General features: G+C 39.1%; 1 protein-coding gene across 2 annotated transcripts in view; it reads left to right on the forward strand.

The window, feature by feature from the left end:
• The first annotated feature begins 1,041 nt into the window (after positions 1-1,041).
• CUL2 (cullin 2) overlaps positions 1,042-25,197 on the forward strand; it is a 59,171-nt gene continuing 35,015 nt past the window's right edge. For both annotated transcript variants that reach the window (XM_032236829.1, XM_032236830.1), the window contains exons 1-11: positions 1,042-1,179; positions 2,986-3,123; positions 7,004-7,106; positions 7,394-7,488; positions 9,247-9,352; positions 11,945-12,027; positions 15,708-15,804; positions 15,900-16,010; positions 20,176-20,338; positions 21,068-21,192; positions 23,738-23,845. In XM_032236829.1, coding sequence (XP_032092720.1) covers positions 3,005-3,123; positions 7,004-7,106; positions 7,394-7,488; positions 9,247-9,352; positions 11,945-12,027; positions 15,708-15,804; positions 15,900-16,010; positions 20,176-20,338; positions 21,068-21,192; positions 23,738-23,845 — 1,110 coding nt within the window. In that variant the 5' untranslated portion in view covers positions 1,042-1,179; positions 2,986-3,004. The remainder of the gene's footprint in view (positions 1,180-2,985; positions 3,124-7,003; positions 7,107-7,393; positions 7,489-9,246; positions 9,353-11,944; positions 12,028-15,707; positions 15,805-15,899; positions 16,011-20,175; positions 20,339-21,067; positions 21,193-23,737; positions 23,846-25,197) is intronic.

Raw genomic sequence — 25,197 nt, forward strand, 5'->3', positions numbered from 1 at the left:
AGCAGGGACCTTTGGGGTGGGGTGGGGGGAAGTTTGTAGAAAGCCCAAAGAACCAACCATGAAATTGGAGTCACGATTATGCTGCAAAGTTGCAACCCCCTCCTCAGGTCTCTGAGCCCAGCAGTTTTCGATAAGGTACATCCTGTGGTCCTTTACATCAGAGGTCTCCAACCTTGGCCACTTTAAGTCTGGAGGACTTCAACTCCCAGAATTCCCCAGCCAGCTGGCTTAAAGTGGCCAAGGTTGGGGACCCCTGCTTTATATGACCTGGATAGCCTCAGTCGCAGAAGCTCACTGGGTGACCCGATGTCCGCGTCCATTCTTAGATCACCTCAAGGGGGGATTTTGTCGGGGACACCCGAAGGCAGGCGAATGTTGAGTTCCTGAAGGAAAAGCGAAATATCGTAAATCTAGGAAGCGAAGCAGCATTTAACGGGACTATTGTTTCCCTCCGTAGAGAAATCGAGTTTTTTTAAAAAAAAAAAACCTATTCTGAAAAGCCTTCTCTCAAAAGAAAGGAAAGAGAGAGCGGGAGTCGACCTCTCTCTCTCTCTCCCTCCCTCCCTCTCTCTCTCTCCCTCTCTCTCTCTCTCTCTCTCTGACCGGAAAGTAGAGCGCTCTCACCTGAGACTCACCTGAGGCGGTGAAACCTCACCGCACAGGTCAAAGTCTGGCTGCGCCTGCGCAATCCAACCCCTCCGTTACGCCGGAGGAAGCAGCAATTTATTCATTTATGCGAAGGAACGGTGGCGGCGTGATTGTTTGGCCCTTCTCGTGCCCCATACACGGGGCGAAACCAACTCTCCCCGCAGCCTGGGAGGGAAGGAGAACTGAAAAAGAAACGATGAAAAGGAGTCAGGTTATTATTGCCAGTCGCGGCGCGCTGTTTGACAGGGCGGCTTGACATGCTGAGATAAAGTATGTGGGAGGGAAACAAGCAGCTTCGGTGGGCGTCAAAAATAATGGGTTGAAATGGTTGCGCCCGCTCTGCCCCACAACCCCCCCTGCCCGCTCTGAGCCAATGGGAGCCCAGTGGGCGGGGCTCAACGGGCAGCCGTGGCGGCTGGGTAATGGCAACCCTGTGAGGAGGGTCTGGGAGATCAATCTGCGCGCGAGATACACAAGGTGCGGCGAGGGCGTGGGAACGCGACGCTGACCCAGGCCTCCCCTTGTTGCCAGGTAACAGCGAAAGGGAAGAGGCTACGGGGGTGTATGTATGTGTGTGATGGTGGGGGGAACGCTCTTCCTTCTCCAATTCCCCCCCCCCTCGGCGAGATCTCCTTTCATCGCTCCCCGGAGGATCCGGTGCCTCCCTGCCTCCCTCTTTAATTTTCCGCTGACCTCCGTCTTCATTGCACTGACACCCCCCAGTCCTCACGGCAGCCTCCCCGTCCGCATCCCTTAGCCGATCGCCCCCGTGCTTCTCTCCTTTTCCTGCTGTCGGTATTCGATGTGAGTATGCGAGCCACACGCGTGCCCGTGTCTGGAAGGGGGTGCCGCGAAACCTCTTTTCAAGCGGATCGGCCGGCATCCGTGCCTGCTGAATCCCGTGAAATCGGCAGGACGTTTAAAAGGCTGCCGGGTGTAGATGCTGGGAACGGGCACCGAGCAGGCCCTGACCCCGCAGGGCATCCGCCAGGTCCGCGTGTGTCCAGTGGACGAGGGCAGAAAATACATACTGGGTCGCCCCGTCCACACAGACACAGCAGTGTTTTCGTTTCTGTCCATAATCAGGTGTTTGAGGGGTGGGGGTTGAAAAAGAAGATTTGCGAGATCCTGAAAGCAAACCGGCAGATCCAGTGTTTTGTTTTTTAAAACCGTGTTATTTCCTTTAATCTCGTTGATAAGATATAAGGTAAATTGCCTTCAAACTCCGAGGTGTCCCAACTTCTGCCGATTTATTTATTTCTTTTATTTATTTTTATGTATGTGTGTATTTATTTATTTATATAGTCAAGCCTTAATTAGAGAACAGATATAAGTATAAACATGAATATGAATGCATGACATGAATACGAATACAAGGGAATATTAGAACAGGGACGGTTGATTTTGCTTATTTTGTATTGTTTTTGTTTTGCTTGTCGATTCAGAATAAAGGATGCGAAAATGATGATTAAAAAAATTAGAGAGTTATATTTAAATGGTACATCTCATAAGACATTCCACACACCACCTCCCCAATAGCATTTTTTCTCCACGAGAAAAATGTTTTTCTATCAACCAGACAGAGGATATTTACTTTGCTTTTGCAATGGGGGGAGGGGGTAGGATAACAGGAGATTGTGCTCTAGTTTAGAATTTGTGGTATAAAAGGGCAGCCAGATTATAAAGCACATGGGGAAAGTAATTTGCTGTCAAAACCATGATGAATATAAATGTTATATCACTTGTACTTATTCTCGTAATGTAATGTTTTTATAAAAAGGGCTTAAGATGTGCTTATGCACCATTACTCTCAATTACAAGTCACTGGCCATGTCAAAAATGATTCACCAATTTGGCCTTTTTTGTCTTGTTTCAATTGGCCAAAGTTAATTTAGGGGCTCCCCTAGTAGTCTATCTATTTGCTTTAATTAAACCTTTATAATAGCCAACCTGCTCTGCAGATTTCATTGTATAATAGAAATAAACAATTTTTCTTGATACTGTGTTATTTTTATACTTCCTTTCACCTAAAAGGTTTTGCTGGAAATTGATCTATTCGAGTTTCATCCAAAATATTCTACCCTGATTTAGGATTTGTAATTCAGGTGGCAGAACTAATGATCATATAATATAAGGATAAATCACCAATAATTGCAACTTTTTAGGAGCAGTGAATGGTAGAGTTCAGTAGGAAAGTTCAGAGGAAGTACCAGCCTTTCTAGCAATGTAGGATGTTTTTGACATAAATATTTTAACAAAAAAAATAAGATTGATATCTCAAAAATATATAATCCTATTTGCAGCAGATATAATTAATAATTTGTATTTTTTTTCCAGATTCATTTACTTCCCCACAATGTCCTTGAAACCACGAGTAGTTGATTTTGATGAAACATGGAACAAGCTTCTCACAACTATTAAAGCTGTTGTTATGCTGGATTATGTTGAAAGAGCAACATGGAATGATCGCTTCTCGTATCCTTTTATTAGAGGACAGATATTGATTACACAGGATTAAATGATGTACAGAAATTGATTTCTTTACAGAATTCAGAGCTGGATAAAATACATTCAGCATGAACTCTAGCACCAATAGGTTTTATAACATAGTGTCTATTAAGAATTATGTATGGTATACACAATAGTTTAAACAAAGTCTAATAATTTGCTAAGAATGGTAAGTATGTCTAAACTATAAAGAGTATGTTTAGTACGTGATTCTGTCCAATCTGTTCTAAATAGAAAATGTAATTTCTAATTAGGAAAGTATGGTTCTAATCAAACCTACCAGTTGTTCTGGCTGTTTTTGCTAACCTCATTTGAACTACTATTAAGCTTTATTATGGTCCCACCAAAAAGCACAAAACAGATTTTCATTCGGAATTATTTTGAAGAAAGACTAGCTAGAACTAGAGAATCATGTGCTCTTGAGCATGGATGGCAAATCTTTTCTGCACCGTGCTGAAAAGGGAGTGAGGGTGTGCGTGGCACTGAGTGCCAAAAAGGGAGAACTTCGCGAAGTGCACATGCACTTGTCTGGGCCATGATCAGGAAGAAGAGTTTCCCAGGGGGCACATGCATGTTGAAAAATTTACTTCTGGGTTACGGCATGCACATGTGTGCCGGTTGCAAGTCTTCCAGTTACTGCCATGCATGCACATGCGCCGAACATCTAGCCAGCACACATGCTAACACTGGAAAACGGAAGACCAGCTCTTCTGGTTTCCACATGCACAAAGGCCAGCTGATCTTCGTGTGCACATGCATGCCAGAAACCTGGAAGAGGAACGGTTGACGCTGTACATGCCAAGCAACATGGCTTCCCGTGCCACTTCAGGCTCGCATGCCATAGGTTTGTCATCACGGCTCTAGAGGAAATGATAGATGCTTGTCTTCCATCCCACAAGCAATTTTGGATCTTGTAAACTTCTGTTTCAAGGGCAGTATATTAGTAAATGACCTATTATTTGTGCTTGACCTAATGAGTTGTGCTGAGTTGGATATAATCTATCTGCAGTTCATAGATAAGCTTTGTTATTATATGAGGATGTCCATGACAGGGAGATTAAAGTTGTTTGTGAAACAGAAAAAAACAGCTAGGAAGTGAAAGTTCAGAAAATCTTTTTCAGGGACTATGCATCAGTAGCCATAGATCCAGTCAGACTACTGAACTGCAATTTATATGCCATCCTTTATTTTCTTTAGAAGTAGGATGTTATATAATTCTAACCATTCCAGTTTGTAAACCACTGCTTAAGCTTAGCATATTTTGTGTTGCAGGATGCTGTGTTTTATTGATTTTAGGTAGCATGGCTAACTATAATGTGACAAGCTAGCAATTGTTTTATGTTAGTATCAACTTTTTAAGTGTATTCCCAAATGACATCTATGAATTTTTACTTTTGAAGTATTCTCCTGTCTTCAGCTTTTTCTCTAGATTACTATTAACTTAATTCATTTATGTCTTTTAACTATGGTTTGGGAAAGCAAGCAAATGCTCTCAAATGTTTTGATGCATAATTAATATATTTGTAAAAGAAGGTAGAAAAAAATTTCAATCATGCTTAGTAGATTTAGATGTAACATATACTGTATATCTAGGGGGAAAATACCTTGTATCCTACTTGAAAATATAGGTTGTTTTACTCTTTTAATCGAAAGCTGTTTAGTTGTACCATAGATTTTAATCCCTCTTTTAATTAAGAAATGCTCCTTATGGAACTGAAAGCAAGATTAAGCATGCTTCGGACATTGTGTGTCCAGTATAGTCTCTAGTCTTTTGAAAAAAAGCCATGGAAGGCCATATAGCACTTTTATTTAAAGCAGTAACTCACTTTCTCTTACCTTTTGACCTTCACATCTCCTCTGTTCGAACCTCTTTAGAAGTGAGATATTTCTGGCCCTGCTATGTTTGTGCCACCCTCCCAGCAGATGTATGACAACTTAAATCTGTTTCTAGAAATAACTGAATGTTTTATGAGTTCATTTTATAAAATGATAACCCTTTTTTAATATATTTGGTCCAGGTTACCTTCAGAATGTTGTTCTTTTTTTCTTCATATTAAGGAGCTGTTTTAAATTTCAATTCTGCTCTCTCATTTATTTATTTATTACCAAATAAATAAGATAGTTTCTTTTTGCTCTGGCACTTGTGACTTTCTGTCTCTGGCTTAATTCAATCACTTTTCACAAAATCTTGCTATTTATTTGTCAATACTAGGGTTACAATACTGGGGTTATAGTTGAAAAAAACTACAAGTAGTCCTCGACTTATGACCACAGTTGAGCAGAAAATTTATGTTGCTAAGTGAGAAATTTGTTAAGTGAGTTCTGCCCCATTTTATGACTTCTCTTGTCACAATCGTTAACTGAATCACTGCATTGTTAAATTGGTAACATTGTTGTTAAGTGAACCCAGCTTCCCCATTGACTCTGTTTGTCAGAGGGTCGCAAAAGGTGATCACAAGACCCTGGGATACTACAACCATCATAAATGTGAGTCAGTTGTCAAGCATCCAAATATAAATCACGTGGGGATGCTGTAATAGTCATAAGTGTGAAAAACGGTCACAAGTCACTTTTGTCAGTGCCTGTGTAACTTTGTCACTAAATGAACGGTGTAACTTTGCCACTAAATGAACTGTTATATGTCAAGGACTACCTGAATACAGACCCTTAAACCCTGCCCTTTGGATAAAAGTCTAACCTTCATTTGAACATTGCAATAAATAACATCATCAGTCTTGGTAATTGTTTCATTGTCAACTTACTGTGTTAGGAAGTTTTTCCTATCTTTTAGTTAGAAAGTCTTTTTTCTTAATGATTTGTTATGGTTTTTAAAATTTCACCTTTATTACTTTATGAGTAAACTCAAGGCAGTGAACATACCTAATACGCCTTCCTTCTCCTATTTTCCCATAACAATCACCCTATGAGATGAGTTGGGTTGAGAGAGTGACTTGCCCACTGTTTCATGCCTATGGTGGAATTAGACCTCAAGGTTTCTAGCCTGAGCCTTTAATCACTAGGTCAAGTTGGCGCCTGTAGTTTCAAGTCTGTGGTCTGCAACAAGGGAAAACATTTCATGACCTTTCAAGTGTTTAAAAAAAGTGTTATATTTTTCCTCAGTTATATTTTTTCCAAGGCTATTCCAAATTCTTTGACGAAATTGGAAGCTGTTTTTATGAACTAAGACCATGGTGATCTATAAACTGCGAATGGGGGTGATTTTCAACTTAGCCCAGAAACAAAACTTTTTTTTTTGTGACATACAATTCCTTCTATATTATATTTTTACAGAAATGCTAAGTAAGCCCTTTAAGAAGTTGGCACAGGAAAGATAAAATTTGAGCATTAGGATCAGGCTTTCTAGCCCCAAGGAAGGCAACTATGCCAACACACTTGTTGAAATACTACAGCTAGGTTTGATGGGTTAGTGAGTAACAGGCTTGTGTTCTAGAATTGAACAAATCATCTGGTCTTTAGAAAACAGTGATTTGAAAGATAGTTTCCTTCTCATAGATTAAGCCCAAAGGGCTTTTACCCAATATCCTTTGAATATGTGGATGCTTTGCACTTAATCCCTTGCAGTGCTGTAATTTGGAGAATGTTCTCTCTCCCATCCCAAAGTATTCTCTACACTTTCTGAGAGGCAGGGATCACAGAATCCCCACCCCCACCCCCGGTAGCCTGAAAAACTTTGAAAATCTTGGCTTTTCAAGCAGCTGGAAAAGGACAATGAATCAATCTCTTTGGAACTCCAATAAGGCATTGGTTTTCTTTTTCCTTTCTGTCAATATTTCATTAGAATTTGAGTTGGAAAAACAAAATATTTTAGCCTTGACTTAATACCCAGGGACATATACGCTCTGTGTGTGGCCTATCCCGAACCTCTTGGAGAGAGACTTTATATGGAAACTAAATTTTTTTTGGAAAATCATGTACGCCATTTGCACAAGGTAACTGGAATGGATAAAAATAAAATGTTAATGCTGCATGTCAGAATTAAGTAATGTGCAATCTATTTTATAGTCTGCTGGAAGAAAACAGCCACTTGGGTTTTTGTTTTGTTTTTTACTTTTATTTTCTGAAACAAGATATAAAGGTAAATATAGTATCTCTCAAATGTTTGAAATAGTTCATAGAATTGAATTTATTATGTAGGGAGTTGCTTTTTAACATTTCAAATAAAATAGAGCATGTATAATAAAATTAATCTATTTCCTCTGGGTTTTTTTCCCCATAGAAAGTCTTGGACTCTGAAGAAAAAATATTGGTAATGTATCATAGAAACTGGGATGAATACAGTAAAGGGGCAGATTATATGGACTGTTTATACAGGTAAATGCATCTTAAACTTATTCTGGAGTTTGGAAATGTGATTACTTTTAATTGAGTTATGGTTTTGATCCAGTGGTGGGGTTCCTATCGGTTCGGCCTGCCATGCCCCCAAACCGGTTCTCTTGTTTTTTGCTTCTGCGCAAGCACAGAACAATTTTTATTGCATTGCGCGTGCAGCGCACATCAAGCACACATGCACAGCGCACCCACGAGTAAACCAGCAGTAGTGTCTGCCGGAACCCACCCCTGTTTTGATCCATTGTTTTGATGTTTGCTGTGAACATGCTTACTAAATTTTCATGGGGAAAATCTTGCAAGTGTACAAAGTGGAAAGTTTTGAGGCATGGCTAATCACATAATATCCAAAAGACAATTTATTGCATTCAGGCCACATGTTTTCCACTTCCACTATTATACTGATAAAACAAAATAGGACCCCAAATCTGTTGGAAACTCTTTTTTTTTTTTGTCTGATATCTAGTGTGTGTTTGTTGGAAGGTGGAAAATGGAACAGGAATTTTAGAGAGATGTCTGTCTCTACAGGAATTTTAGAGCACAATTGTCTAAAATTGCAGTGATGTTTGCTTGTACAGTGCTTTTAGAAGAATGATTGCTGTTTACTTCTAATAGATACCATGACCTTAGCTCAGTGTTTCTCAATCTTGGCAACTTTAAGATATGAAGACCAATTCCCAGAATTCCCCAGTTAGCTATCTTAAAGTTGCCAAGGTTGAAAGACACTGCTTTAGCTTAACAAATTATGAAGGGTCCTTGATGCTTTCTGAGCTTGGTTGTTTTCTTGGTAGACGTTTCATTACACAAACTAGGTAACATGATCAGTGCCAAGGTTGCCATCAGTTTGGGCAATGAAACGTCTGCAAGAAAACAACCAAATTCAAAGAACACCAAGGGTCTTTTATTTGAACCCTGAGCTACAATTATTCTCCTTTATTGGTTAACAAATTATACTTTTCAGCGGAAGAGGATGTGTGTAACTCACATGAAACTCCACAAACTTACACATTTTCTTAATGTTTTTATTGTCTCTTTTCCTCCCTCTCTCATTCACACAAGAGATTCTTATTATAGATTTTTTTATGCTCACGGCAGTCATCAGGTTCAATACATTTACTCTCAGGCTTGTTTTTAATCTAGAGAAGTAAAAGGGGGAAAATGCTTTTCTAAATAGTTTGGAATTCCCACACCTTTGTCAAGCTATCTTTTGTCAAACTATCAAGTCATAGTTACCTTGTGCATCCTTATAAAACTGTAACCTGCTCTATCCTTACTAATGCTTCAACATTTTCTACCAGCCACTCCACTCCGTAGAACTATTTTTAAAAAAAACAACATTTTTTTTTTAAATTTGGAGGAAATGTGAATCTTGGTACAGCTATCTTTAGGACTGAGCCTCTCTCATGCTGATTGGAAGGAAGTCTTATAGGAAGTTCTCTTAAAGGTTTCTAAAAAGAACTGCTCTTCTTCCAAGCAATCATGATCTCGTTCAGCTTTCAGCTCATGCTGCAACCTGAGTTACAGGTTCCTCCTCCTGCTATACACTTCCTAACCGGTAGTGGTTTGGCGGCCTGTGTCACTATAGCTGGCAGCAACCCAGGCCTACCACAGATTCATCATCTTACACGCATACATATTCCTTCGGTCCAAAAATGTTTTTTAAAACTGCTGTGCATTTCCTGTTATTTTCTCTTCCATAGAACAGTTTTATAAAATATCTTACGAGAATTTATTTTTTCATAGATACCTCAATACACAGTTTATTAAAAAGAACAAATTGACTGAAGCTGATCTTCAATATGGTTACGGAGGTGTGGATATGAGTGAACCATTGATGGAGATTGGAGAAGTAAGTAATATGGAAAAGAATTTTGGAGAAGTAACTGTAAAGTACATATTTTCTGACTGCCTAATCATCCATTAAAATAATTTCTGCCTTTCAAAATCATGTAGCTTATTTTGTTCAGAGCATAAAACAAAGCTTGCTTTCATTATTTTCCTGAATAAAATAAACATTTGCAGCTATTATTGCCTTTTAATTAGCCTTTGATTTACTTGATAGAAATTGAAATTTATGTAGTTAGAAGGAAAGGCAGATATGGGCTGCAAGGTTCTGACAAAAGAAATACCAAGTATAATTAATGGTTGTGATGTACTCACTGCTTATTTATTTAAGGTGGCTTCTTTAATTAGAAGTAGATAAGAACAGAGCTAGTTGAGACCTTTTCAGGACCCTATGTGACAAAAAGTTAATCGTTTACCACAGTATTTCTCAACCACAGCAATATTAAACTGTGCACTTCAACTCTCAGAATTCCCCACCTATCATGGCATTCTGGGAGTTGAAAACCACACATATGCCAAGGTTGAGAAATACTGCTTTAAAGGTAGGTGTGCTTTAAGCCTATCTTATATCTTTGCTTATATTGATAAAGGAAATAGTAATATCTGTTTACCTATAGTATCTGTATCACATTTCTGTCTACCACCAGCAAATAGTAAATGGTTCTCCCACCTCCCCCTGTTCCCCCCACCCCCCATGAAATAAAAAGTCAAATGGAATTAGTTGAAGAATAGAGTCAGGAATAATTCATGGGTAAAAAGTGATAGGTAGGATTCCATTGCAATCAGTTAGATTAAATCAAGATTAAGTTACACTGATTTCTGAGAGCCCCAAACCAGTTAAAGTTGTTGTATTTGTTGATAGCTGTTCATAGTATGTCAGAGAGAGACAATAAGGGATGCAAACCTGGCCTTTGAAATAGGGAGGGAATGATCAAATTGTTAAGGAGAGACCTCAGAAAAAAATCATTAGTCTTGGGAAAGTGGAAAGCGGAATACAAAACTTAAAAAATTACGCTGACTTGATTTTTGTTTGCCATAAAACAGGACATACAGAAACGCTAACAGACTTTTAAGATCTTTTATTCTATTATAATAAAGAACATTTGTAGAGTCCCTGCCGTACCTGCTTACTGATTCGTTTTTAATTTTTTGGTTGAAAGTAAAAGGGCTACTTAATTATTGTACAACATTAATAATCTTGTCCTTGAACTCTTTTTAAAATCCTGTATTTTAAACAAAATATTTACCTTATGCAGCAAATTTTCCTAAATTTATTTCCCAGAATTTGGGGTCATTCAAAAAGTTCCTCTTAATTGTGCTTAAACGTTAGGTGTATGCCCAATCTCCCCCCCCCCCAAGAAGGTATGAATGGGACCAAAATAGTATTTCAAAACCATGTGCAACATACTATATTTCCTTTTATCAAGGAATTGAAACTCCTGTTTTACATATGTAACCTATAGTCTATGCAAGTAATGTATATCAATAATGTAAGCATATCCACGTAAGCAGTTTTGAATTCAGTACACGTACTGTAGTCCTTGACGTACCACCACAATTGAGCCAAAAATTTATGTTGCTAAGTGAGAAATTTGTTAATAGAAATAGCACTTAGGCTGATATACCGCTTCATAGTGCTTTAGGCTGATATACCGCTTCATAGTGCTTTATAGCCTTCTCTAAGCGGTTATCAGAGTCAGCCTATTGCCCACAACTATCTGCGTCCTCATTTTACCCACTTCGGAAGGATAGAAGGCTGAGTCAACCTTGAGCCTGGTGAGATTCGATCTGCCAAACTGCTGGCAACCGGTGAGAAGCAGAAGTAGTCTGCAGTACTATATTCTAGCCACTGAGCCACCACGGCTCAGAAGTGAGTCCCCATTTTACGTCTTTTCTTGCCATATTTGTTAAGTGAATCACTGGTAGTTGTTAGCATTAGTAAAATGATTGTTTAGTGAATCTGGCTTCCCCATTGACTTTGCTTGTCAGAAAGTCGCAAAAGATTATCACATGGCTCCGGGACGCTGCAAATGTGAACCCATTATAAAGCATGCGACTGGTAAACCATGTGACCATGGTGATGCTGCAATGGTCATAAATGTGAAAAATGGCCATAAGTAACTTTTTTCAGTGCCACTGTAACTTCAAACAGTCACTAAGTGAACTGTTGTAAGTGAAGGACCACTTATATCTGCTAAACTGTACTTAATTTGTTTAGGCACAACATATTTTATGCCAGGTTTTCCAAGAGGAGATAAATAATTCCTTAATTCCAAAAATCTACTTATTCCGGCATATGGAGAGTGATTTGTTGGAAAAAGAAAAACTGGTATGATACAACAAAAACACAAGGAAACATCCCTCTATCAGTTATTTTTCAAGTGACAGGAAGCCAATAAAGTTTTTTATTTGGTAGATATTCAGTTGTTGGAAATTTCCTTCATAAGAAGGAAGAATTGTTGCACTTTATTTAGCTATTTGGTATCCTTTCAGTGTATCCCTCTGCTTTTGAAGCATTTGAGACTGAGCATTAAAAAAAAAGGAATAAACGGAATGGCAGTTCTATCATTGACTTTGTGTTTTTTTTATCGTACAGCTAGCCCTTGATATGTGGAAGAGATTAATGATTGAGCCCCTGCAGGCTGTCCTCATTCGAATGTTGCTTCGTGAAATTAAAAAGTGAGTGCTTTTTTTTAAAAAAAACACCAAAATGTATTACGTAGAATAACTTGTTTGAACGCATATTGCTACACCATGAAAATCATATTTTATGCACGCTGCATGTGAGATACCAGGCTATTGGTATATTTCAAATGTAATAATCACAGCCATCTTTTCACTACAAGTATTTAGCAGTCTGCTTAAATAAAGCCAGTGATTTCTGCTATAAAATAAAAAAAATGTGTTCTCCTAGTGAATAAAAGCTATGGGAGTATTACAACCATTCCCACTCCACTAATTATTGTTGGAACCTTGAGGTCCACCTTTTTTGTAACTCTAGCATAGAACATTTAAATAATTCCATTACTAAATGGCTCTTGTGATTTTAAAATTATTTTAAATTGGGCATTACAAAGTATTGTATAAATGTTTTTTTAAAAAAAGACTGACCCGAGATTAGATTCCTTTCTGAAATTCTGAATGTGTTACAGAACTGATCAGCAGTACAAGCTTCAGCTACTTCTGTCAGTCAGCTTTGTTTCAGGGTAAGGCTTTGAGTGTCAGCAATATAAAAACCTTACATATTCTATAGCTTATTAGCAATTTTATAGAAAAGTCAAGTCTAGACCATCTGATAATTGATTTATTGTAGTTATATACCATTGAATTCAACAAAAATTACTCCTGCTGGTTTATAACATGCTATGTTTGACTGTATGCTGTCATTAATTTGTAATCTGTTGTAATATAGAGTTTGTTGATAAAACACAATATTGTTAAGTTTTATTATTTATTTTAGGATGTCAATATGTTTATTTATGGCCTGAGTAACACCCAGTATTACGTATAACTCAATTCCGTACAAAAGAGTAATGAGCCCAAGAATTCTCAGTATCAAATCTCAAGCAGATGTCAGATTTTTTTAATGTCTACTTATTCAAATATGTATGTACACTTTTTGTGGAAAATAATTATTTTAGGTATTTTGAGGAAGGAGAGGCTATCTATCATCTTTCCTCTTCCCCTCTCTGTATCTCTCTGTGTCTGTCCGTCCATCCACCTACCTTCCTACTTATCCATCTTCTCCTGTCTCAAAAGGAGGTGTGTGTGTGTATATATGTTTGTGTATGTATTCAAATGTAATTTCAAATTGAAAGATCAATTTGAAATAATTGAAGTTGAACTAATAAGAAAAGGATTATATATGTATTCTTCCTTTTATATAGGACACATACACAAACATATTTACATATATATTTACAGACATACATACAGTATATACATACATACATACATGTGTGTGTGTATCCTGTATTTTTTGCTCCATAAGACATACCTGACCATATGATGTATCTAGGTTTAGAGGACAACATATCAGGCGGAGCCTGAGAGGACCACAGATAGGTGTTCTCGCATGTGCCAGTTCTGCCTATTGACTCTTGCACTGCGGAAAAGAAACAGAAGAGGCAGGCAATGACAGACAGAAGAGGTGGGATTGAGCACTGTAAAAGGACCCCGCCACTGTGGCCTGGCTGCTATTCACCAGACATTTCCACTCACTTTTTGGGGGGGGCGGGGAATGCATCTTATGAAAAATATGTGTGTGTATGTGTGTGATAAAGGAAACTTCAACACAATTGCTTCTAAATCTTCAAAAATGTTGATTTGTAGAATATTCAGGTTCGCAGCGAGTTCAGGACTTAATACTACAATAAGTTATCAGAATTAAGTTACCTAGCATTACAACTTGGGTGAGTTTAGATGATTTCATGTGGGGAAATGTCATGTAGTATTAATATTTGAAGCCAAATATTCATTGGCACATTATTCAGCTTTAACTTCAGCATCATTGACTTGGGAAACCCTGAAAGGAGATAGAAAGGAAGTAAAATTGGTCATGGCCCCACAGTGTTAAACTTTGGATGGGTTGAATATGATCAATTCATGACTAGAGAATTATTTGCATACAAATATCAGTATATCAAAAGCTGGTGTTTAGTCAGTGCTGCGATAGATAGAATAAATGAGATAAGGAATAATTGTAGAAAGAGTAAATTTGCAGTAAGTTTTTGAGTAAGAAAAAAATATTGAAGGCAAAAGGAGAAGGGGACAACAGAAGGTGAGATGATTAGATGTTGTCATTGATGCAGTAGGCATGAGTTTGGGTAAACTTCGGAAACAGCGGAGTACAGGGGGGCTGGCGGGGCTGGCATGCTATGGTCCATGAAGAATCAGACATGACTTAGCAACCGAACAACAACAAAGAACAAAGAAAAGAACTCATATAAGAGTATGATTTTTAAATTGGTGTTTGAATGGTCACTTTGAAATAATTGAAGTTGAATTAGCTGAAATAGTCTTGAACTTTATCTGCTAGCATATTGGTGTGGAAGCCCAAAGAAAGTTCATGTCTAGATCATAAATCCTTGGCAAATATGTTTGTTTGTTTGTTTGTTGCCCTTTGGGAATCAGTTGGGGTTTTCTCCCCTCTCAGACCTCTAGGTGTGAGAAAAAGTCAACATGTTATCTATTTATTATTACAATTTCATACCTTATTTTCACTCCGTTATATCTAGAACATGTCTGCTGAGGTTGCAATCTTGATTCCAGATTTTAATCTGCTTGGTGTAAAGAACAATATAATTATAGTGTGAGATATTGTTGTTAAATATCTTATTCTTTCCTTCCTGCATATGCTTAACAGGGGAATATTTGGCAGCTGAAATAGCTTTTCTATTGAATATTTATTTGCTGTCATGCCTCCTTGTTGCCTCAAATAGTAGTGGTTGTAACTATTTTAATTCCAGTCTGGAGCCTACACTATTTGACACAAAGGTGAAAACTTGAAAAGTATTGATAGATCTTTCTCTTCTTTGTTAGGGTATTTTTTATTCTTCTCCAAAAATCCTTTCAAATAGGGAAAACTCAGGATGTAACCCAGTATCATTGCTAAACATCCTCTATTCCAATAGTTTATTTAATAAGAAAATGATTCCTTATCTTTGGCTAAGAAGGACTTGCAGAAGCTAAACTGTTACTGAACTGCAGATGAATTAAAGAAAAAATAATTTAACATTTTTACTACCTTGGCCAAATCCTAGGTATAAGTGAAACATGAGTTCATCTCCTGATTTTAGGTTTATCTGAGATTCTAAGGATTGCCTTGATAGATCACTTTTGACATAGATACATGAAACAATTCTCCATTTTTGAATATGAACCACTTAGCACTATTTTGTAACTACTATAATATGTCGTGAAGAATTTGGGCAAGATCCTCCATCCTCAAAATAAGTTCCAATTTTCTCAGGGTCTTTTATACAAACATACTGATATTTTTGAAAATTGTATTCCAGAGTGTAATATACTTCAGTATTGAAAATAAGCTGTTATCTCTGTGAACAACAGTTTTATCATTGTATAGTTAGATATTAGGCCACTGTTTATTAATCTCAAAGTCTTTGAGATGTGTTGATATAAAATTCCAGAATTCCCCAGCCAGCAGGTTGGGAATTCAGGAAGTTGGTGTCTACACATTTCAAGGTTACTGAAGCTAGGAACACTGGTTTAAAATATATATATATATATATATATATATATAGATAGATAGATAGATAGATAGATAGATAGATAGATAGATAGATAGATAGATAGATAGATAGTATGAATTCTGAGAATTTTATTTTTCCATCTTTCAGTGATCGTTGTGGAGAAGATCCAAATCAGAAAGTAATCCATGGGGTTATTAACTCCTTTGTTCATGTTGAACAGTATAAGAAAAAATTCCCTCTGAAGGTAAAAAGAAGTTTTATTTCTGTTATGGGAAACAGTGACAAATATTTGTTCCATTTCTTGTCTTTTTTGACCTTGATCCAACTTTCTCAATTTAGTTTTATCAGGAAATTTTTGAGTGCCCTTTTCTGAATGAAACGGGGGAGTATTATAAACAAGAAGCTTCAAATTTAATGCAAGAATCAAACTGCTCACAGTATATGGAGAAGGTAAGATGATCATATGTATTCTTTCTTCTGTGTATTTTGGAACAAACTGCTTTCCAAGAATTTCAGAGTCAATTGTGGTGTCAAAGTCATCTGTGTCATGAGGGTTAATGGTTCAGGGAAGAAAAAAAAAATCAAAATTCCGTTTTGCTAACATTCCCTCATCATGCATCTAAAATGCATTTTCAGCTGATTCATGTACATACAGATAGTCCTCACATAGTGATTACAATAGAGACCGGCAACTCCATTGCTTAAGACATGGTCAATAAGTGTGATATTGCATGATGATAGGACTTTAGTCATTAAATAAATCATTATGGCTCATTGAGCATGGGTGACTGATTTGTGACTTCCTGCCAGTTTCCCCATTGACTTCATTGGAAACTGTCCATGAAGGTCATAAACAAGAGAACGTGTAACCTGCAACTGTTGTAAATGTTTGCCTTTTGTCAAGCATCAAAATTGCAATCACTTTTCTGCAAGGATGCTGCAATGACCAAAAATTCAAGGATCAGTCGATATCTCATTTTTCAGTGCTGTTGTAACTTCGTAGAATTGCCGAATGAGTGGTCAGTAAGTGAGGATTATGTATATATCCAAAGTCATGTGAAGGCGAAATCAGAGAAAGCATTTGTTCTTGTTTCCAAAAACATTATTATTATTATTATTTAAAAAAAATTAAGCTGTAGTCAAGTTGTATAATTACTCTATTTGTGATGTGGTCTGTAAGTTAGGCTCTATGTCAGTGATGGCTAACCTTTTTGGATGCAATGAGAGTGCCTTTTGTGCATACATCCCAGCCCGTGCATGCTCCCCGGGCATGAACCTCATCCCCGTGCATTCACCCCCGTGGATGTGCCTGCCACCTGTGCATTCACATGTGCCTCCACGCATGTGCCCCCCCCATCCAATTTTGGCTTCCAGATTGGTGCAGGAGGCCTTCCAGATACAAGATGGGATGCAGGAGGAACACGCACAAAGCCAAAAATGCAATGTGAGCGCCTCCCCTGACATGCACCCTATCCCCTGCGCATGTGCGGCAGAGACCCGAAGACCAGCGGGAGGCACATTCACGGTGAAGCTGGCGTGAGGTGACGGCTGGCATGCCCACAGAGAGGGCTCTGTGTGCCACCCATGACATGTGTGTCAGAGGTTCGCCATCACAGTTCTATGTCACAAATCAACACTCTAAGTTAGGTAGAATAAGATGCTGAGAGAAATCCAGTTGCAAATAATATATACTTCATTGAAATCAATAGCAATATCACTTAGACTTATATACCACTTTGTACAGCCCTCTCTTAATCAGCATATTGCCCCCAACAATCCAGGTCCTCATTTTAACGATCTTCGAAGGATCGAAGGCTGAGTCTATCTTGAATCGGTCAAGATCAAATTTATTTATTTATTTATATATTTATTTATTTATTTATTTATTTATTTATTTATTTATTCAGCCTCATTTTCCTCACAATATAATCACTTAGCAGGCTCTCCAACAATATCACTGCATCCTCAGGCCAAATGGCAAAACTATGTCTTCAGGCTGTTCTGGAAAGCCAACTAGATTGTGGCCAGTCTCATCTCAGGTGGGGATGTTGTTCCAGTGGACAGGCACTGTGGCAGAAAAGGTCTCTTTCTGAGTCCTACCAGTGACATTCTATATCCATGAAGGCGAACCTATGGCACACGTGCCCAAAATGGCACACAGAGCCATGTCGCCTGGCATGTGCGGCATTGCCCATTCTTCTTCTGGGTTTCTGGTGTGTATGTTCACTCAACAATCAGCTGGCCTTCATGCGCTCGGCCATGCCGGAAAATGGAAGAGCTGGTCTTCCATTTTCCAGTGTGAGCATAGCGTGCAGGGTAGCTGATCACCACCCACGCATACGCACCAGTAACTAAAAGACTAGCTAGCTGGCATGTATATGCGCGCCGGAAACTGGAAGTTCGTTTTTTGGCATGCAAATACTCCATGGGCAGCTCCTCTTCTGGGTTGCGACCTAGATGAGCGTGTGTGCACACTCCCTTTTTAGCACTTGGTGTCAAAAAGGTTTGCTATCGCTGCTCTATATGGAGAACAGTGATGCACAACTTGTGGAGCAGTTCGTACACAAATAACTGCCCACATCATACCGTATATCAGATAAAGCTTCTGGATACACGGCAAAGGCAGCCCATGAATTAATTCACACAGATGGTGACCAGGGCTTGCTCTGTGCTGCTTGTAATTATCCTGATATATATTTATTTACTGATATTTTGTAATTTGACTACTTTGAACTGTGTATATTTTATATAAAACAGTAAGCAAGATGTAAATGTTCAGAATGATGCCATTGGTGTGAAGCATTAATTAAAAATAGAACAGAATTATAGTTAAGACTAGCCAGGATAACTAATATCAGTATGGGATTCCGGATCATCCTGCTTTGTTTTCTTGTTTGTTAAACAAGAAAATAAGCCAGCAGCCAACAAGTCTCTAAAAAGACCTTCCTAAGAGACAGTCCTGATAAATATTTTGAGATTGAAATCTTAGGGATATTTGTTTGCAAAAGTTCCATTACAGCATTACAATCTTATCAGTTTTGCTTGTTCTTTCTTAAATTCTTGGAAGTGTCTTACTTGGCACTCCAGTTCATCCTAACCCATTCTTCTAGTTTTTTTCTTAAATGTTTTTCCTTTGTAATAACATCACAAAATGATTGGGCATGTTTAGACGTAGTTTGAAAAATGAACTTTTTATATTTGCCTTGGTGTTGAATTGGCCCTGATAACTTGAAAATATATACCGTGTTTCCCCGAAAATAAGACAGGGTCGTATTTTCTTTTTACTCACAAAATATGGCTTGGGCCTTATTATGAGGTGAGGGTTTATTGTTTTGGGGTTGCCGGGTGGCTGCTCTCTTGCGAGTGGGCTCCCAAAAGCTGGACACAGCCTCATGGGAGAATGGCTGTGTTGCGCTGTCACAGCAGCTCAGCACAGCAGCCATGAAATGATCACGATCACGAGCAGCCACCTGGCAAACACCCTTTCCAGCCGAGCACAGCACCATTACCTGACCTAGGGGTATCGGCAAGCCGCATGAACGCTTGTTTCCCGCCACTCGCTTCCTGTGCCTTCGAATTGCCTTGACGCCTTCAAAATGCCAGTGAATGGCGCTCTGCATGGCTGGAGAGGGTAGTAGCATGAGTGGCTGTTCCACTCTCGCTCACGCACCTCCCAGCCTCACAATGCCCTGGCCCAGCTCTCCCTGCAGAGCCAGAGTACCTCTGTTGCCGCTGCCTCCACATGACTTTTTTGGTGGTTTTCAAACCAAATCTTCCAGCAGTGGCCGCTCTATTGTTGTAAGCTCTTCCGGCAGCTGGCCCACAACCATAGAGCGTACGCCCAGAGCAGCTACTGCCAGAATACTCGGTTTGGAAGATGCTGCAAAAACCATGCGGCGGCAGCGGAGGTGCCCTGGCTCTGCAGGGAGAGCTGGGCCAGGGCACCGTGAGGCTGGGAGGTGCGTGAGCAACAGCAGAACAGCTGCTCGCGCAACCCCCCTCTCCAGCCGTGCAGAGTGCCATTCACTGGCATTTTGAAGGTGCCAAGCCGCGGGAGTGGGGCGGCGGCGAACAGGTGCTCACACGGCTTGCCGATACCCGTAGGTCTGTGAATGGTGTTGTGCCCGGCTGGAAAGGGGGTTTGCCGGGTGGCTGCTCGTGAGCATGGCCACTTCATGACAGTTGTGTTGCGCTGTTGTGACAGCGCAACACAGCCATTCGCCCATAAGGATGTGCCCAGCTCTTTGGGAGCCCGCTTGCAAGAGAGCAGCCGCCCGGCAACCCCCTCTTCAGCTGGGCACAGTACTGCTCATCGACCTAGCGGTATCCCGAAGGTGCCAAGCAACGCAATCACCTTTGCCTCCCTCCCCCAGTTCCCGTGGCTTGGCACCTTCGGGATACCGCTAAGTTGGTGAGCGGCACTCTGCCTGGCCGGAGATGGAGTGTTGTCTAGGGGGCTTATTTGCAGGGGAGGGCTTACATTTTTGCTCACTAGAAAAATATGGCATGGGCTTACTATCAGGACATGTCGTATTTTCTGGGAAACACGATACTCTCTTTTACTTTTAGGCTCTTACTATTCAATTGTGTTCTTAATGTGGAAAATTACTTTTAGGTTTTATGTAGGCTAAAAGATGAAGAAGTAAGATGTCGAAAGTATCTACACCCCAGTTCCTACGGCAAAGTAATTAATGAATGCCAACAGCGAATGGTAGCAGACCACTTACAATTTCTTCATGCAGAATGTCATAACATCATCAGACAAGAGAAGAGAAATGGTAAAAAGTGTCCTATGGGATAAAAGTTTGAACACCTATTAAAAGCAATACATGTGTTCAAAAGTACTTTTCCTTCTAACCAAAGTGAATCAGATGTAAGAAAGATGGCCATTAATCTGTGAGGCTACAATATAGAATAAGTGTGGATTAGGGTCAAGAGTTTCAAAGAAAGTGTATGGATATCTCTATTCCTTTTATTAAACCTGGTTTAAAACTAATCTATGATTTAACCTTCTATCATATCCAATGCTAAATAGTATAGCAATAGCATTTAGACTTACGTACTGCTCTATTGTGCTTTATAGCACTCTTTGAGAGGTTTGCAAAGTCAGTCTATGGTCCCCAGCAATCTGCGTCCTCATTTTAACCACCTCTGAAGGATGGAAGGTTGAATTAGTCTCATGCCAGTCAGGATAAAACTCCTGGTTATGGGCAAAGTTAGCTTGCAATAGTTGTAACCATTGCATCACCAGGGCTTCTAGTCTGTTTACCCAATGGCATCGGTCAACAACAGCCCATACAAGGTGATTTTATAAAGCAGGGTTCTTGATTTGAAGTAGAGCGCAAAGGTCAACATACATCTTCACTCTCTTTCCTTTTAATGTCTTAGGAAGGAATGATGGTTTCCGAAGACATTGTGCTGTTTATATTATATATTAGCATTTGAGAGTATTGGTTTTTTGGGGGGGAATATGCCTATCCTGAAAATCAAGTTCTTTCTTTACACAGATATGGCAAACATGTACACACTGCTTCATGCTGTGCCAAGTGGCTTACCTCATATGATTCAGGAACTACAAAACCATATCCATGATGAGGGCCTTAGGGCAACTAGCAATCTTTCTCAGGAAAATGTAAGTTTTTCTTCTTCAGCAGAAGAAAATGATTTGATGCCTCAAAATATAAAGACGTTGCTAGTGACTGTCCGTTTGCTTTATCTTAAGTTTTTATAGTTTGGTAAACAGATAGACCATATTGCTAATTTCATTGCAGACAAAAGTCCTTGACTTACAACCATTCATTTAATGACCATTCAAAATTACAACACTGAAAAAAAGTGACTTATGACCATTTTTCACATTTGCAATAATTGTAGCATTTCCCCCATGGTCATGTGATCAAGATTCAGAGGCTTGGCAACTGACTCATATTATGACAGTTGCAATGTCCCAGGGTCATGTGATCACCTTTTGAAACCACCTGACAAGCAAAGTCAATGGGGAAGTCAATTCATGTAACAACTGTGTTACTAAGTTAACAATTGCAGCAATTCACTTAATGACAAACTGGCAAGACAGATTGTAAAATGGGACAAAACTCACTTAACTAACATCTCACTTTGCAGCATTAATTTTTGGCTCAATTGTGAGCATAATCGAGGACTACCTGTGTTTTAGCTCATGCATTCAACCTTGGCTGAGGTTAAAAACAGACCTAGTATTTGAACAAAAGACAACAAAGAAATCCCAAGTCTGTAGGCAAAACTGACACAGTAACAGTAAATTATTTCTCTTTTGTGGTCACAAAAATAGCACAGACACATGAATTTAAATATCAGTGAAGTTCAACCTAAGAGGATCTTTAACCCTGGGTATTTAAAAAAGTCCTCTCATACTGGTAAGTTTGAAATGCATTAAGCTTTCTATTTTATAGAAGAAAACATGTATAGCTCAGGGTGGAACTATGGAGTCTTTGGTGCCCTCTGAACTTGATTATTTGCTTGCGGACATTTCATTACCCAACTAGATAACATCACCAGTGCTAGTGAGAGTGAGATTTGTTCTCTGCTTTTTAACAGTAGCTTACCCTGCCAGTGTAAGTGAGAGTGTGGCTTTCTTCTTGGTGGTTCCTCGATTAGGGTATTGTTTTCTGTTTTCAAGCGTCTGCATGTGTAATAGAATGTGTGGATGATCTTGGGGACATCTAGGAAACAATGAGAAAAGAGCCCCTAATGAATTAACAGTCAGAAGAAGAAACCTAGGAAGAATTTGCCCTAATTGTTCAAATGGTTAAAATGTATGCCTTTAGGCTTGCAAAATTCTGCTAAGGTAACTTTATAATAAAGTAGAATTAGCTCATTTAGTAGGGTTTTTTGTCCCACTTAATCGAAACAGCTTATATCACAATACCTTAATCAAGGAGCTACCAAAGTGAAAGCCATATTTCCACCAACATAGGCAAGGCAAGCGACTATAGAAAAACAGGGAGCAAACCCCACACTCCCCCATCCTGATGACATTATCTAGTTGGGTAATGAAACAGCTGAAAGCAAACAACTTCAGACAGCATAAAGGACTCCATATTCCAACTTCGATCACCTTGACCTAAATCTATAGCCCATCACATTTGGAAGGTTGCTTATAAATATAATATACAAAGATATGTCAGCACTATAAACCAAAGTACAAAGCATAGGTAAATATAGTCACGGCCCTGCCTGAGTTTATATGCCTCCCAATTATCTTCGCTAAACCTGAATTCTGGCAATCACGAAGATTCTTAAATGAAAATATATAATATTCATATATCTGCCAACACAAGAAAATACAGATTTTGAATTGTACTGTCAGTTTGTTTTTTCCCCATGAAGAATTAGCAACCCATTTATCAAATTTGGGCGGTGTTTCTTAGCAGTAATAACCATCACGCTTCCCTTTAGATGAATTGCATTTTAACTACATGGCAGTGGATCTGGATACTTGAGAGACCGCCTTCTGCCAATCACATCCCTGCGACCAATAAGATCACATAGATTAGGCCTCCTCCGTATTCCATCGGCCAGCCAGTGTCGGCTGGCAACCACAAGGAGGAGGGCCTTCTCAGCAGTAGCCCCGGCCCTTTGGAACGAGCTCCCTGTGGAGATTCGTACCCTCTCCACCGTCCAAGCCTTCCGCACAGCCCTGAAGAACTGGCTCGCCCGTCAGGCCTGGGGATAAGGATAGTTGCCCCTCCCGAATGTTGTATGGATGTTGCCTACTATTTTTAGTATATGTCTCTATTTTGTTGTCTGTATCCCCCCTTTCCTAGTTTTATGTGAGCCGCCCTGAGTCCCCTCAGGGAAAAGGGCGGCCTACAAATTCTAATAAAACTACAAACTAAAACTACAAACTACAAACTAACTTGGGAGGGTCAATGAACTGGAAATTGAGGCAGTTGACTTGCAAAACATCGTGCAATTGTACATTGTGAAATAAAATTCGAAAACCCAAGTTACAGCATTGTAAAATGATGACAGCAAATATATTCTGAGAATTATTTTTGGTTTTTTTTACAGAGTCATACTTTTAACAGGATATGAGTTTAAGCTGTGTTCTTAATTTTCTTTCTATCAAAATTATTTTGCCAAGAATTGTTGCAGAACTGCTGGTTTTTTATTATTCTGTCTGATTTTGTCTTCAGATGCCCACTCAGTTTGTAGAATCAGTGTTGGAAGTACATAGTAAATTTGTTCAGCTCATAAATACTGTTTTGAATGGCGATCAGCGTTTTATGAGTGCCCTTGATAAGGTGAGTTCAATGAAAATACTACACAGACCATGTAGTGATGAACATAGGGTTCACTCTAGAAGTCAACAGATTTAGAGCGAATGCATGGAAATTAATGCTATTTGGAAGCTAAGAAGGGTTGCCTGGGTAGAAATTGGACAGGAAAGCCACCATGGAATGTCATCGTGGTTGGCAAGGCTAAGATGTGGTTTAAAAGAAAAATCAGAAGGAGCAGCGTCAAACCCTTTTCACATTGTTGCAAAGAAAAATATGTGGATAGCTTCACTGAATCCTCAGCTTAAGATGAAACAGACCTTACCCTTTTTTATTATTCATACCAAATCCCTTTCCTTTGAGTGAGTCTTTTAAAAGATGCCTCAAAACAGTCCTTAATTTGCAGACTAACTTAAGTGTTTTACAAAACTTGGGAAATCATTAAAAAATAGAAAAGCAACGAAACAGAGATAGATTTTTTTGAGAAAAAAAAGAAGTGTACTATAGTGTACTTAATTCCACTTTATTTCCTATCCCTTGCAAAATCTCCTTGTTTGATACCTCTCCATACTTTGCAGCTATTGGATTCTGAAACATAAAAGATTCTTTGGATGGATATGCTTGCTGCATCTCTCAATGTTTGAGTTAAGGTAGCCCTTACAGAGTACGATTGTCACCCCTCTGTCCCTCACTCTTTTATCCAAATTGGTATTTTCCTGGAACTGCATGAGTGTCCTGCAGGTGGCAGAAAGTTGTGGTTTCTTTAAGAAGGAGTAGGGATGTGTCACTGAACCACTCTTTTGGCTTTGGATCCCACAAGCTCCTGTCTTCTTTGTTCTTTTCACAGGACTCTTTTCTGGGGGAAATCTCTTTAATTCCATCCAGTCACAATGTTTATCTGACTTCCCTTCCCTCTTAACTCATTCTCTCTTTCTTCGTATAGTTTTTTTGCAGTTCAAATCCTTTTCATTCGTTCTATCATATTGTTTTTATGCCCCTTTCTAACTCTCTTTATTTTACCAAATAGATTTCCTGACCCATTCTCCCTGCTATCAGTTTCATTTTATGTTTTCTCCAATGTTCCCCACACCACCTCAGGATTAAAAGAGGGGAGAATTAAGTTGCCATTCTCCCCACCCCCCTCCTCCTCCTCTTTTTTTGTTTTGTTCACAATCTGTTTTTCCTTATAAGCATATATTGCCCTATACAACAATATTTTCAAACCTAGAAACTTTAAGACATACGGATACAGAATCTGAAAAATTCTGGGAATTGAAATCCACACACCTTAAAGTGTGGGGGAAAAAACCCATTGCTCTGCTGTCTCTTAAAATTTCTCCATCCTGTCCCCTGTTTTTAGTGTCCATCAGGAGAAAATG

Source organism: Thamnophis elegans, chromosome Z (assembly GCF_009769535.1).
Source record: "Thamnophis elegans isolate rThaEle1 chromosome Z, rThaEle1.pri, whole genome shotgun sequence".
Taxonomy (NCBI): domain Eukaryota; kingdom Metazoa; phylum Chordata; class Lepidosauria; order Squamata; family Colubridae; genus Thamnophis; species Thamnophis elegans.